General features: G+C 45.1%; 1 protein-coding gene across 8 annotated transcripts in view; it reads right to left on the bottom strand.

The window, feature by feature from the left end:
* Window positions 1-12,413, bottom strand: part of dysf (dysferlin, limb girdle muscular dystrophy 2B (autosomal recessive)) — a 64,112-nt gene that overhangs the window by 25,207 nt on the left and 26,492 nt on the right. For 7 of the 8 annotated variants that reach the window (XM_017437474.3, XM_017437477.3, XM_037976682.1 and 4 more), the window contains 12 exons: window positions 11,862-12,035; window positions 11,628-11,712; window positions 11,465-11,542; window positions 8,217-8,398; window positions 8,007-8,147; window positions 6,926-6,955; window positions 6,809-6,844; window positions 6,642-6,686; window positions 6,344-6,445; window positions 5,570-5,731; window positions 2,330-2,510; window positions 2,182-2,255 (listed from right to left, as the gene is read on the bottom strand). In XM_017437474.3, the coding sequence (XP_017292963.1) occupies window positions 2,182-2,255; window positions 2,330-2,510; window positions 5,570-5,731; window positions 6,344-6,445; window positions 6,642-6,686; window positions 6,809-6,844; window positions 6,926-6,955; window positions 8,007-8,147; window positions 8,217-8,398; window positions 11,465-11,542; window positions 11,628-11,712; window positions 11,862-12,035 (1,290 nt within the window). The remainder of the gene's footprint in view (window positions 1-2,181; window positions 2,256-2,329; window positions 2,511-5,569; window positions 5,732-6,343; window positions 6,446-6,641; window positions 6,687-6,808; window positions 6,845-6,925; window positions 6,956-8,006; window positions 8,148-8,216; window positions 8,399-11,464; window positions 11,543-11,627; window positions 11,713-11,861; window positions 12,036-12,413) is intronic. The other variant, XM_037976680.1, reaches the window with a different exon arrangement.

Here is a 12,413-nt window from a genome sequence, read left to right as displayed (position 1 = left end):
AGCCGTTAGCTTGACCCTGATAAGCCGTTAGCTTGACTCTAATTAGCCGTTAGCTTGACCCTGATAAGCCGTTAGCTTGACTCTAATTAGCCGTTAGCTTGACCCTGATAAGCCGTTAGCTTGACCCTGATAAGCTGTTAGCTTGACTCTAATAAGCTGTTAGCTTGACTCTGATTAGCCGTTAGCGGTTAGGCCATTAGGACGGCAGCAGGATCTGCGTCAACAAACAGATTAAATATTTTAACCAGAGTCTCTAAACCAAATACTCAAGGATTAAATCTAAAACAAGCTATTTTCTGCTATTAGCACCATGTTTCCCGGATTATAAGGCGCACGTAAAAGACCAGTCTAGTGAAGGAAACTGGTCTTTTTGACGTCGTCAACATGTTTCAAAGTTTGGTTTTTGGTTGCTCTACAGATGACGACGTGAGACAATGCTGCTTATTGTTGACCAACTTTTGAACTTTGTTTTTTTTTTTTTTAAATTACAACCACTAAATCATTGCATTGCTCCAAACAGCAACAAGTGTTGAGAACTTAGACAATAAACTTGTGGTTTAACTCAGCTTATTGTGCTGTTTTGATGTGAAAGGCCCTTTAATTAGACGAGGGTGTTGGTGTCGGGGGGAGTAAACAGCAGTTTCGACACCCTCTGTGAAGTCACGACGCCCTCGGACGCAGACGGATTTATCTGCGCTCATTCTGTGCATTTTTTCAACCTCGTATGTTGGTCAACATTAAAACCGAACGGGCGAGTTCCTGCATGTGGTTGGAAACAGCGTCAGGGTTTAAACAACGAGGCTCGGCGGGATACAAGTCCCTAAAATCCTAAATATCATGTTAGCATGAAAGCTAAGCTAAGCTCCAATAAATTATCAATACAAAAAGGGACAGAGACAAAAAGGAGAAGGTAAAAAAGACGTGAAACTGAAATTATGAGAGTTTTTTCCTTAAAACACTGAAGTCCTCTGATTCTCTGCAGTCCTTTAAAGGGCCACTTTGGTGGTTTTTCACGTTGAAGCTCATTAACTTCAAACCTTTTACTCTCAAACATTAGTTCGGAGCTTTTTCCAGAACCTGCCACGCTGCATTTACTGGTTTCTAACGTAGCGTTAGGACTCCTGGAGCACAGTTCAAAGCGAAAAACATCCAAATGTTTCTGATAAAAGAATACGGACATAATGTGACCGTCTCCCAGTTATCCTGAGCGAGAAGTGAGCAGCAACAGATTAGTCTCGTTCCAAGAAGATTGGGTAAATAAACCACCGTCTCGATGAGATAAATGGTAAACATTGTTCAGACGTGGTAGAGATCTGGGGTTAAGAAATAAAATGAAGTAAAACTAAAGCCGGCGTCTCGCTGGGATGAGCTGGCAAACATTCGCTGGGGGTCGATGTCCTTTCTCCGGTTGTCTGAATTTTGTTTAAAAAAATAAATATGTGCGACACTTGTTTTGTTGGTCTTAAAATTTGTGCAAAGTTGCCTCAGAGTTTCTCAAACCGTCTGACTTTGGTCATGAGTTTCGTTTTGACGCCTGCACGGGAACATCTGAGGTCTAAAAACCACGTTAGTGACAAACAAAAGATATTAAAAACTGGTCCAAATCCGCCGGTCTTCATTTCTGAAGTGTACTCCGGTGGACTGAACTGGACTCGGGGTCTTTCTGATTGGAGTTCTCCTCGTGTCTGCGTGGGTTTTTATCCGGTTTCCTCCCTCGGTCTTTAAACAACCCTGCACTGAAGGCTTCTAAGTGCGCCTTATAGTCAGGGAAACACGGTACAACTTTTCCTAAAAGACGGAGAAACATCCAGTGAACATTCGATGGAACTCGTCACACCAGCTTCTGTTTTCATTGCTTTATTTGGAGAAGCCATTTCAGTTCTATTCTTCGTAGGATCTTGAGGTTTGCGATCCCATGACAGGAAGTACCGACGCGCACAAGTCGATGGATCAACGGTTCCAACAGCTGCGACATCTTTGCTTGTTAGTTGGTTTAACGTTAAAAGATATTGTGCCGGGAACCTTCAGGTTTCACATTTTCAGCAGGAAGTCAGAAAGTATGAAGACTGTTTTGGTAATTTATTTATATTTGAAGGTAGTCGTGTCGTAAAATGTTTTAGCAGACATTCCTCTCGTTAACCAGCAGCAGCTTAACGAGGTTCACCAACCAGCCGGTCTTACCTGGTCAAGAACAAGCGGCTCCTGATCATCGATGTCGATAAACACCTCTCCGGTGGTGAACTCAGACGTCTCACCTTGACACACAAACAGAAGCCGGTTTTAAGGCGAATCCGTAGTTTGGGTCTTTGTCTGCGGTCCCGTCTCTTACGTCTCCATCCGTCCGGCTCCTCTTCCTCCTCCTCCGGCGCTCGCTCCTCCTCGGGAGGGCAGCGGTACTCCTCGAGCGACCGGATGGTGCACTGACCGACCACGGGCTTCCTGCCAAACTGACGGTTGTCGATGACCTTGATGACAATCGGCGGCATGTAGAGCTCCTCACGGGGAAGTCTCTGCAAACAGGAAGCAAAGGACAGAAAGAACGAGAAGAAGAAGAACGTTAAAGGATAGAAAACACCACGGTGATCCAGTATTTATAAAATCAATCAGAGGAAACAAGTAAAAAGGCTTTCTCTCTAAGTTTCCAGACTCGAATTGGTTATGCCACCTGCCTGCCTGACGCTGATTGGCTCTGGTTGCTGTTTGAGCGTCCAATCAGGGCATAATTACGACTTTTGAAAGACTCATCTACCTATAGGATAAAACGACTCAATTCATCGATTCTGAAAGTGCACAAAACTGTTTAACCCAAAGCATAAATTTAACTACTTGGAGTCAAGCTAACGGCTAATCAGAGTCAAGCTAACGGCTAATCAGAGTCAAGCTAACGGCTAATCAGAGTCAAGCTTTACTCCTCAAACAAGTGGATGTCTTACAAAAACTGTTTATTGCATTTATTCATTTTTTCACCCTACATTGATTTCAGCCATGTTATTAGGTATAAATAAATATCGCTATTATGCTGAAAATGGCTGTTGTTGGAACAAATAGTTTTAAATTTGCTTAGTTTGTAAAGGTTCTCCACAGACTTTAAGGACAGGATCAGCCGTTCAACTGATTTTATTTTGTTTACAGACGTTCTGTCATCTGAAATCGTTTCAGATCGTTGAGAAGATTTATTCTCCAGCTTCAGAGAACGAGCAGAATGATGATCGCAGTTATTTTAGGTTTGCTCAGCAGACAGATTTCCTTCTCTGGCTTGAAGGAAGCAAGTCTCAAACAGGCCTCAGCAGCTATATTTAAATTAAAATTTCTCCAAACATGTTTGGTTAGTAAGTCTAATTTGTTTGACCTCTCTGGGTTTAAAGCAGTGAGCCTAACGATGTTAGAGGCAGACATTGGGCTGGGAGAGCTAAAACGAGGCGGTTAGACTCTTCAAAGACTCGTATCTGAGGAAACTGTGGACGTCACATTTTCTTCTGGCATAAGAAAACACTTATGCAGTCAACTTAAGACTTTAATATTGTTAACGATGAATGTTTGGACTGGGTTTGGGGGGGGGGGCTGAGTTTAAGGGGAAAATGTGCATATTTCCACAGTCCGGTTAGGGCTGTCAAACCCTTGTGGTGGTCAAAAACGGGACCTTAATCTTGTTAACATTAAACAGAACGAGCTGGATCCGTGTTTCAGGGAAAAATATGTGAAAATTTCCAAACTCCAGTTGAAGCTGTCATAATAAAACACAGAGGGGATTGACTTTAAACCTTAATACTGTTAACTTTAAACTCTCGAGCCCATTTTGGAGCTGCCGCCGCGAGGAAAAATGTGCACGCCGCGTCCATGTTTCGTTTAGGCTTTCAGAAGAAACACTCAGGAGGAATGTAAAAACAGGTATCTAAACTAACTTTTTGATTTACATAATGAGGTTGAGTTGAATAAATTAAATGAGTGAATAAAAGTGAAGTTAGGTGCAGACATGAATGAACTTTGGCTTTTTTATGACAATAAAACACTTCTCTGTGCTTTTATAACTAATAGTTTTGGGTTTGTTATCCTGAATATGTTACCAACTACGACTTTTCTTTTAATTATCTCAACTTTGTTTTCATTATTTGTCATTTATTTGTTTTAGAACTTATAGCTGGGCTGCTGTTCACTGTCAAGCTAACAGCTATTTAGAGTCAAGCTAGCCTGACAGCTACACAGAGTCAAACTAATGGCTGAATCAAGCTAACAGCTACTCTATGTAAAACTAAAAGCTACTCATATTTAAGCTAACACTAATTCATAGTTGAGCTAACACCCGTTTAGAGTCAAGCTAACAACTACACAGACTGAAGCTAAGACCACATCACTGTCAAGCTAATGGCCACTCCAAGTCAAGTCAGTGGCCAAAACAAGCTAACAGCTACTTAGAATTAATCCAACAGATACTCAGTGTCAAGCTAATGGCTTTTCAGATTCAAGCTAACATCTACTCAGAATCAAGCTAGCCTGACAGCTATACGGACTGAAACTAATGGCTTAATCAAGCTAACAGCTACTCTATGTAAAGCTAAAAGCTACTCCGAGTTAAGCTAACACTAATCCATAGTCAAGCTAACACCTATTTAGAGCCAAGCTAACATCTACTTAAAATCAAGCTAGCCTGAGAGCTACCCAGATTAAAACTAGCAACTAATCAGAGTCAAACTAATATATAAACCAAGCTAACAGCTACTCTATGTTAAGCTAAAAGCTACTCAGATTTAAGCTAACACTAATCCATAGTCAAGCCAACACCTACTACAGTCAAGCTAACACCTATTTAGAGTTAAGCTAATAGCTATTCACACTCAAGCTAACATCTACTTATAGTCAGGCTAGCCTGTCAGCAACCCAGAGTCAAACTAATGACTACTCAGGGTCAAGCTAATGGCTAAATTAAGCTAATAGCTACTCAAAGGTATGCTAACAATAATCCATAGTCAAGCTAACAGCTAATCAAGGTCAAGCTAACATCTACTCAGGGTCAAGCTAATGGCTAAATCAAGCTAACAGCTGCTCAAAGTCAAACTAAAAGCTACTTATAGTCAAGCTAACAGCTACCAGGAGTTAAACCTCTCTGGGTTCATGATTAAAGGCCAACTACATGAATAATGTGTGTTTTATGAAGCATCATAATCAGTTGACTTTATGGCCTCGCGTTTCAGCTGCATCCAGTTTGACAGCATCTGGTCGGCATCTGGACTTTCACCATAGCCACGATAAAAGGTTCCACCCTATATTTATGCTGCATTAATAATGTAAAGTATAGGAAATGTTCCCCACCCTTCGTCTGTAGAAATACTCGCTCTAAAGCTGAGCTGGAAACCTCTCAACGAACAGGTTTTGCTTTTCTACCAAAAGATTTGAACTTCTCATGGAAAAACAGAAGGAGGCTTAGAATCCTCCTTTCTGCTGCCATTATTGTGGCTTCGCTGATGAAGATAAATGACTGAAGCAAACCACATTACAGCACAGCTCTCATTAGCCATGAAAGCAGAGGGTCTGTGCTCTGATTACAATGTGCAGTGTGTCCCTGCACTCTTACCACATCAAGGATGAGTGTATTGATGTCAAAGTTCGGCTTTTTCTTCACGCTGCGGATGACACAGCTCTGGACCATGGTGCCTCCACACTCCACCTGCAGGCTGGGGGACGTAACGCTCGCCAACTGGAAGCTCTTCAGGTTTCGAAGGCCCCAGGCAAGGATCTTACAGAGGAAGATGGAAAGAGAAGAGTTTCTGTTAAACCTGCTGTTCGGCTGATTCATCACTTAACGAAATGCCAATTAACATCAAAATAATGAAACAGAGCTTAAAGTAATAGTTTTATTTTAAATGGGGTTTAGTTAATTAGTTCTGAGCTCTCAGCATGTCCTAACAGCCAAACCAGCAGCTCCTCGACGTCAAACAAACACTCACAGTCAAGCTAAGAGCTACACACAGCTAACATCTTGTTAGCTTTAGCCCAAACGGCTGTTAGCTTTAGCCCAAACGGCTGTTAGCTTTAGCCCAAACGGCTGTTAGCTTTAGCCCAAACGGCTGTTAGCTTTAGCCCAAACAGCTGTTAGCTTTAGCCCAAACAGCTGTTAGCTTTAGCCCAAATAGCTGTTAGCTTTAGCCCAAATAGCTGTTAGCTAAAAATGCTGCAGGTAAGACACTGACTGCTTATAACTACAACAAAACCAACCTGTTTTAAAGCAGAACTTAAAGCAGAATCTATCATTTTATAATTAGCTTAGTCCTAATTTACAGGCTAATTTTTAACAACAAACAGACATCGGACTCCCTGAGCTCGCAGGAGGAGTTCCTCCTGGCCGTACCTCGATGGTAGTTCTCTGCAGAACAGGTTTGATTCCCTGAGGAACCATGAAGACGTTGGGCTCCCTCTGAGGTGGGGGGTAAGGGAGGTCCGACTCCTCCGGCTGTCCACGGGAGCGCAGGTCAGAGACGGGTAGAGGACACGAAAACACAACGAGTCAAACCTGTGCTGCGGTCTGTTACACTGACATGAAGACACGTTAACCGAAGCAGCACACATATCTAACATCTGACTGTAAATAAAGCGCTACGACGAGGTGATCTGTCATGAAGACACCAAACAGGGTGAACAGATCGTACCCATTGCTGCTGCAGGTTTTCAGAGAGGAATCGTGGAAACGTCAGCTGAGGAAAAAAAACAAACAAACAAAATGATAAAAAGAAGCAAACCAGGCAGAGAAAATTCAGGTTGATTAAATTCATTTATCAGGAAATAATGTAACTTCTGATGCAGTCTGTGTTTTTACCTCGTCCAGGACGTGGGTCGAGCTGACGAAGTCTCCCTGTAGGGGACACCAGCTGGGTTTAGTGGTTAAAAATATTCAAAAACCAACAGGAAAGATGTAAAGACAAGACAAGCTGACCTCTAGTCCTGGAAGGTGGTGAACCGACGGCTGTGGAGACAGAATCAGACAGATGAGAGAAAAGGAGTTTTAAGAGGACGTCTGAGTCTACGGTTCAGTTAATTTTATAACAGAGCTCGAATCAGGTGCAGCCGTTTGGATATGAACACCGTTTCTGGCCGGGCAGTTTATCCTGCGACACCGAGCACGCAGCCATAAAAACTGATCTTTGTGCGGACGTCCCTTTACTTTGTGGCTAACATTAGCTTTAGCTGATGCTAGTAGGCACTTTGCTCTGGACATTGTTAGCATAAAGACGTGCTCGTTCAGCATCTGAACAGAATATTTTCAGTCTGTCGGCCTCACTCGGTCCCACAGACCTGGTCTTGGAGGTTTTATTGGAACGATACGAGGCCGGCTCCTGAACGAGCTGATTAGGAGCGCAGCGTAGGCCTGTCGCGATCAACGATAAATTAAAATGAGGTCGATAAGTTTCATTTGTCGACGTTATCGTTCCTTCGTGTCTCTGTCTCTTTTTCCTGAAGACACTGGAGGACAAAAGGCTCCGGTGCTCTTCACTGAGCCCCTCCCTTTCTCTTAGTGTCAGGGGGGCGTGGCCTATCGCCTCAGGTAGCCAGCCGAGGCGCCTCGGCTCATACCTAGCTCCCGCAGGGAGTTAGCAAGCTAAAGAATGATTGCTAATGATTTTCTTTTTTTTTTGAAGAGTAGTTTAGTTTACAGACTTCATAATCTGTACTGTTTTGGTTGTATTTAGGTTTTATTCAAGACTGAGTCCATTTTATTTTTGTTTTCAGTTGTTTTGTTTATTTTGTGCTCCAGTTCCGGAGTTAAGTGTTCTTTTGAAAGTAAAGTTTATAAATCTCTGAGAGGACGTACTGTCACTATTAGGTTATTATCATTACATTAGTTTAAAACGGCCTCCAAACAACATTATTGTTTATCACAATAATTTGTTAAAGGCAGATTTAGTTTTAGCGCGTATGCTAACCCTGACAGATAAACCAGTTTCAGTTCGTGGTTAAAGCACAGAAACGCTAAAAGGAGCCGACTGTCTGACGGTGCCCACGATGTGACCTCTGACCTTTTCTCTGCGAATGAGCTCGAACGCAGCCAACAGCTCGCCGGCGCTCTTGTCTCCTCGGCAAATCGGGAACCAGGCCAGTCGCGGCGAGGGACTCGGGGACGGCCGGCACACGCAGCGACCCATGAACTCGTCCGCTCCCTGGAAGGAGTCAGAGTCAGATCCAGCGGCTCAAACCGAAAACGGAGCAGCTTTCGCTCAAACGCTCACGTATGAGTCCTCGTCGTAAAGCTCCACCGTGATGCTGGGAGGATTCGCCGCCGTCGCCTCGGGGTCCCCGAAGATCTCCACCTCGTAGAAGATGAGGGTCTGGTCCCAGGTGGGGTTGAGGGTGTTGCGGACGGTCACCGTCCTCTGGGACTGATGGAGGAAGGACACGATGGCGTAGGGGTCTGCGGAGACAGAACCGCCCCACTTTCAGGAAAAACATCGAATTATCCAAAGGTTTCCAGGTTACCTGGAACAACGAGACCCAGCTGCTGTTAGTGGTGATCATTTAAAATCCGTTTTAATTACAGAAATAATAAAGTTAAAGAAAAATAATTCTGAGTTTTCCGATGAGGTCACTGTTTACCTCCAACAACACCTACAGTCTGATGCATGAACTGTGAGAAGTCTGAAGACAATCAGATGAAACGTTGACCGCGGTAACCATGGTAACCGCGCGCCTGTGTGTCTCTCACTCCCTGACTTCGAACCCAAACGAAGCGGAGAGACACACAGACTGAAAAGTAAGCAGAGGACCCTGACGGTCGAGCGGCGAGAGACACTCCGGGTGAGAGAGGACAAAAAAACGTCTCCATTCAGATGTTTTATCAGAACACCTGCTAAAGAAACGCTGACAGTTTAGAGAACTCAAAGGTTAGAGCTGTGACATCATCACCTGTCAAAATAAAAGCGGTAAAAAGCTTTAAACCTAAACTGAGATTGTGTCGAAACCATAAAAGGCGTCAAAAAGTGATTTCAGACGTGATTTCTTTGAGCCGTTTGAGCTCCAAACTGGGCCGGGTTTCATCAGAACCACGTTGTTTTCCACGGGGAAATTTCATCTTCATCTAAAGATAAAAAACTCGGAGCTCGCTGTCCCCAACTGAGACAATTTGTATTTTATAGCCTTTTCTGTGAACAAACAAACTGGCCGTTTCCTCGTACGGCTCTCTGTTAGAGTTTTTTAATTTCTGAGTTTTACTCCTGAAATAAAACGAGTCAGATTGGACCGACGCCGGGTAAAGAGGTTCTGTTTGAGAACAACGAACGCTTTTTAACCGCGGTCCTCACAAGTGTGGCAGGAAATGTGTTTAAACTATCCGGTGACATCAGCAGCTTGGGAATGCCGCGCTCAAGTCGGAGCGCTGGGAACGCCGCTCTGAGAAGGCTTGCAGGTCACAGCCACTCTCCTAAATGATTAACACACACACACAGAGAGAGCTTCCAGTGTGTGTGTGTGTGTGTCGTACAGTTACACAGACTGGGCAGTTTGTTGTTTTAGGCTGAGTAACGTGTCTCCGCGGAGCCGTTAGCATCAGAGTAAACACAAGTTAAGATGCATTTTCCCACCAGTCCTCAATTAACCCCGCGGCGCGCGCACACACACACACACACACGCCACCCACGGTGACCCGTTCAATTAGCGCCCGCTCCCAGAGGCCCATTAGCTCATATAAACAGTAACAAACAGCCCGGAGGGAAGGACGTGATTACAGACGGAAAGACTGACACATCTGAAGGAATGCACGTCGCCCGCCGCCTTTCAGCCTCGGAGCCGCTCGTTGGATTTGTTTCGGTCGAACTTCATGCGACAGTTTGAGCTCTCAGTAGATGTTTTAGGTTGAAGCTCAGAAGACGTAAGACTTCGCGTGGAGGAGAAGTCCCGGTAAGGCCTCCCTAACGCCGTGCACAGAGGGGGACCGCCTTCGAGCGCAGCTGGCACCGGAGGAGAAGGGAGGGAGGGAACGGCGTCCGTGGATGGGCTGAGGAACAGGATAGACTCTGCAGGATTTTATACCCATCAGGGATCGTTCCAGCAACATTCCCGGTTCGCTCGGGGCCTTCCTACACTTTACGTACACTCTTTATAATCGGGCTGCGTTTAGTTTGGATCATTGGAAGCCTTTCTGATCGTATCTGAGGTGAATTCAGGCGGACTCAGAGTGTATTCAAACAAGATTCTTACAAAGCTGTAAGACTTTCGGTCCCTTTTAAAATTCCTGCCAGAATGTGGAGCGAATTCTTCACTTCGGCCGATTCTGCTTGATGGCTGCTGGTTCCAGATCAACGCGACGGGAGCGTTGGTGTTTGACAGCCATCTTTGACCGTGCCCACCATCAGCCGTACTCCATTCCACCGTCTGTGTGGAAATGAGCTAACAAGGCTGAGGGAGATAGTGATTTATCATCAGAATCCTTTCCAACGTTCCCTCAGTTCTGCAGCATCTCATCCATCATCTGTCTGCTGCTCAGCCTTGTTTTCTGTCTGCGGCGGAGCTCTGATGAACTCACAGCAGCTGGGCTTTCTGATAATTAAAGCATTAAGTACTGATACCCCACCCCCCCTTTCTTCTCCCATGGCTACACAAAAACATCCCATCGGCTCACTGCTGTCCCGCTGAACAGGTTCACAGACATTTGAACCTGCAACAAAAACACAAACTTACTTAGCTTTAGATGCTAACTGCTAGCTAATGCTAAGTCAGAAGTCCAACCTTAAAGGTCGGAAACCTTTCATAAGCTTCACCTCGAAACCCAAAATGGCCGCCACACACCCTTGTGTTAGCTGAGGTCGATTAGCTCGGCAGCCATGTTCTTATCAAGCTAAAGCTAGGTTTCGTTTGTGCCCGTAAATTGGAAAATTTCAGGTTCCGAGTTGGAACAAACTCCAGCAGAACATCGTCAGAAGTCCAACCCGAAAGGTCGGAGGTTTTTCACAACCTTGACCTCGAAATCCAAAATGGCTGCCAAGCCTGTAAAACACGGCGACAGCTGCTGTGATAAACGGTTTATTTATATTTCTAACTGTGGCCGTTTTAGTCTCAGCTGAGGTCGATTAGCTTGGCAGCCATGTTTGCTAACCACTGTTAGCTAGCTAACGCTACGTCCCACCAGGACCTGGAAACCATAAAAAAACAAACGTTTACTTTCATTTCTTCTCTGCTCTGCAGGCATCTCATGCGACACGTTGTCCCTCAGAGGACGCGTTGAGGACGCCTCTCAGCAACCCTGAACTTCAGCTCCGTGTCTGTAAACCTGACTGAGGTGGAGCCATTTTTGGGTTCGCTAAGGTTGAGCAGACAGACAGACAAACAAGCGCACACGCATGGGGAGTTACATGATCGCCCGCCATTCATGGTGGTCGGTAGCACAAAAAAAGAAAAGTTCCTGATCTTCAACACAAGCTGAGAGACAAATGGAGCCGTTTCACCAGCAGATGGAGCCAAAGTCTCCCGCTTCACCGCACCGTACCTGAGAAGCTGTCCTTGTCCATGGCCAGCAGGTCTCTGGCCTGGTACATGTAGCAGCGTAGGTGGTAGCGTGTGCCGCCTGCACACACAGCACAGGAAACACGTCAGAAAGCCGAAGGAGGAAGGAGCAGCAGCAGATCTGTGGCGTGGGAGTGCTTCCTTACGGTCAAAGAAACAGGAAATGGTTGGTCTGTTGACTCCGAAAGTGGTCGTGACCGACTTGTCATCGTGTTTGTCTTCTATGCTGCTCTGTGGGAGGAAAAAAGAAAACAGGTAGCAGATTCAAAAAGTGAAATATTCATGAAACCCGTCTCTTTGTGGTTTGGGGTTCAGGTTTTACAGGACCGGACAGTTCAGGACAATCCAACTGGTTTTTTAAAAACACGACGCCGCTTCACCAGAGAGCACTCCAGAGCAAAGATGGCCGCCGGTCCGGTCTTCTCCAGCGGCTCCATGCGGCACCTCCACCTGCGCCTCCTGAAGCTGTCCGTCTTCCGGGGCTTCAGGTGGAAGTTCCACCCGAACAGCGAGGCGTACTCCCAGCCTTCCCGGTCCGCCTCGTCCGGACGCTGCTGAGGAAACAAAAACAAACAAAACACGATTTTAAAATGCTCCAGAGGTGGATCTGTTCATCATCACGGACTTACACGTTTCGTTTGTTTAATGGAAAACAGCAAAGGTCAGAAATCTGTGAAATCTTCATGCTGTGATTTGTGCAGCTTGAGCACCATCTAGTGGTCGGAAGAGGAAACTGCAGCTCCTCACATGAGAGGAAAAAACAAGAAACTGAACTTTTTTCTGCTTTTCTTTTTGTCTAACAAAAGTAAGGAAAGAAAATAAAGGAGAACTCTGTTTTTTATTTTAATTTACTTCAACAAACCTCTTCAGTTTCACGGATAACGACACGGATAAGGCCTATTTGATCCGTAACCCTGGTGTGCTGGGTCACA

This window comes from Kryptolebias marmoratus, linkage group LG7 (genome assembly GCF_001649575.2).
Source record: "Kryptolebias marmoratus isolate JLee-2015 linkage group LG7, ASM164957v2, whole genome shotgun sequence".
NCBI classification, from domain to species: Eukaryota; Metazoa; Chordata; class Actinopteri; order Cyprinodontiformes; family Rivulidae; genus Kryptolebias; species Kryptolebias marmoratus.
The sequence above is the reverse complement of the archived record's forward strand: the minus strand, read 5'-3'. Positions and strand labels throughout refer to the sequence as shown.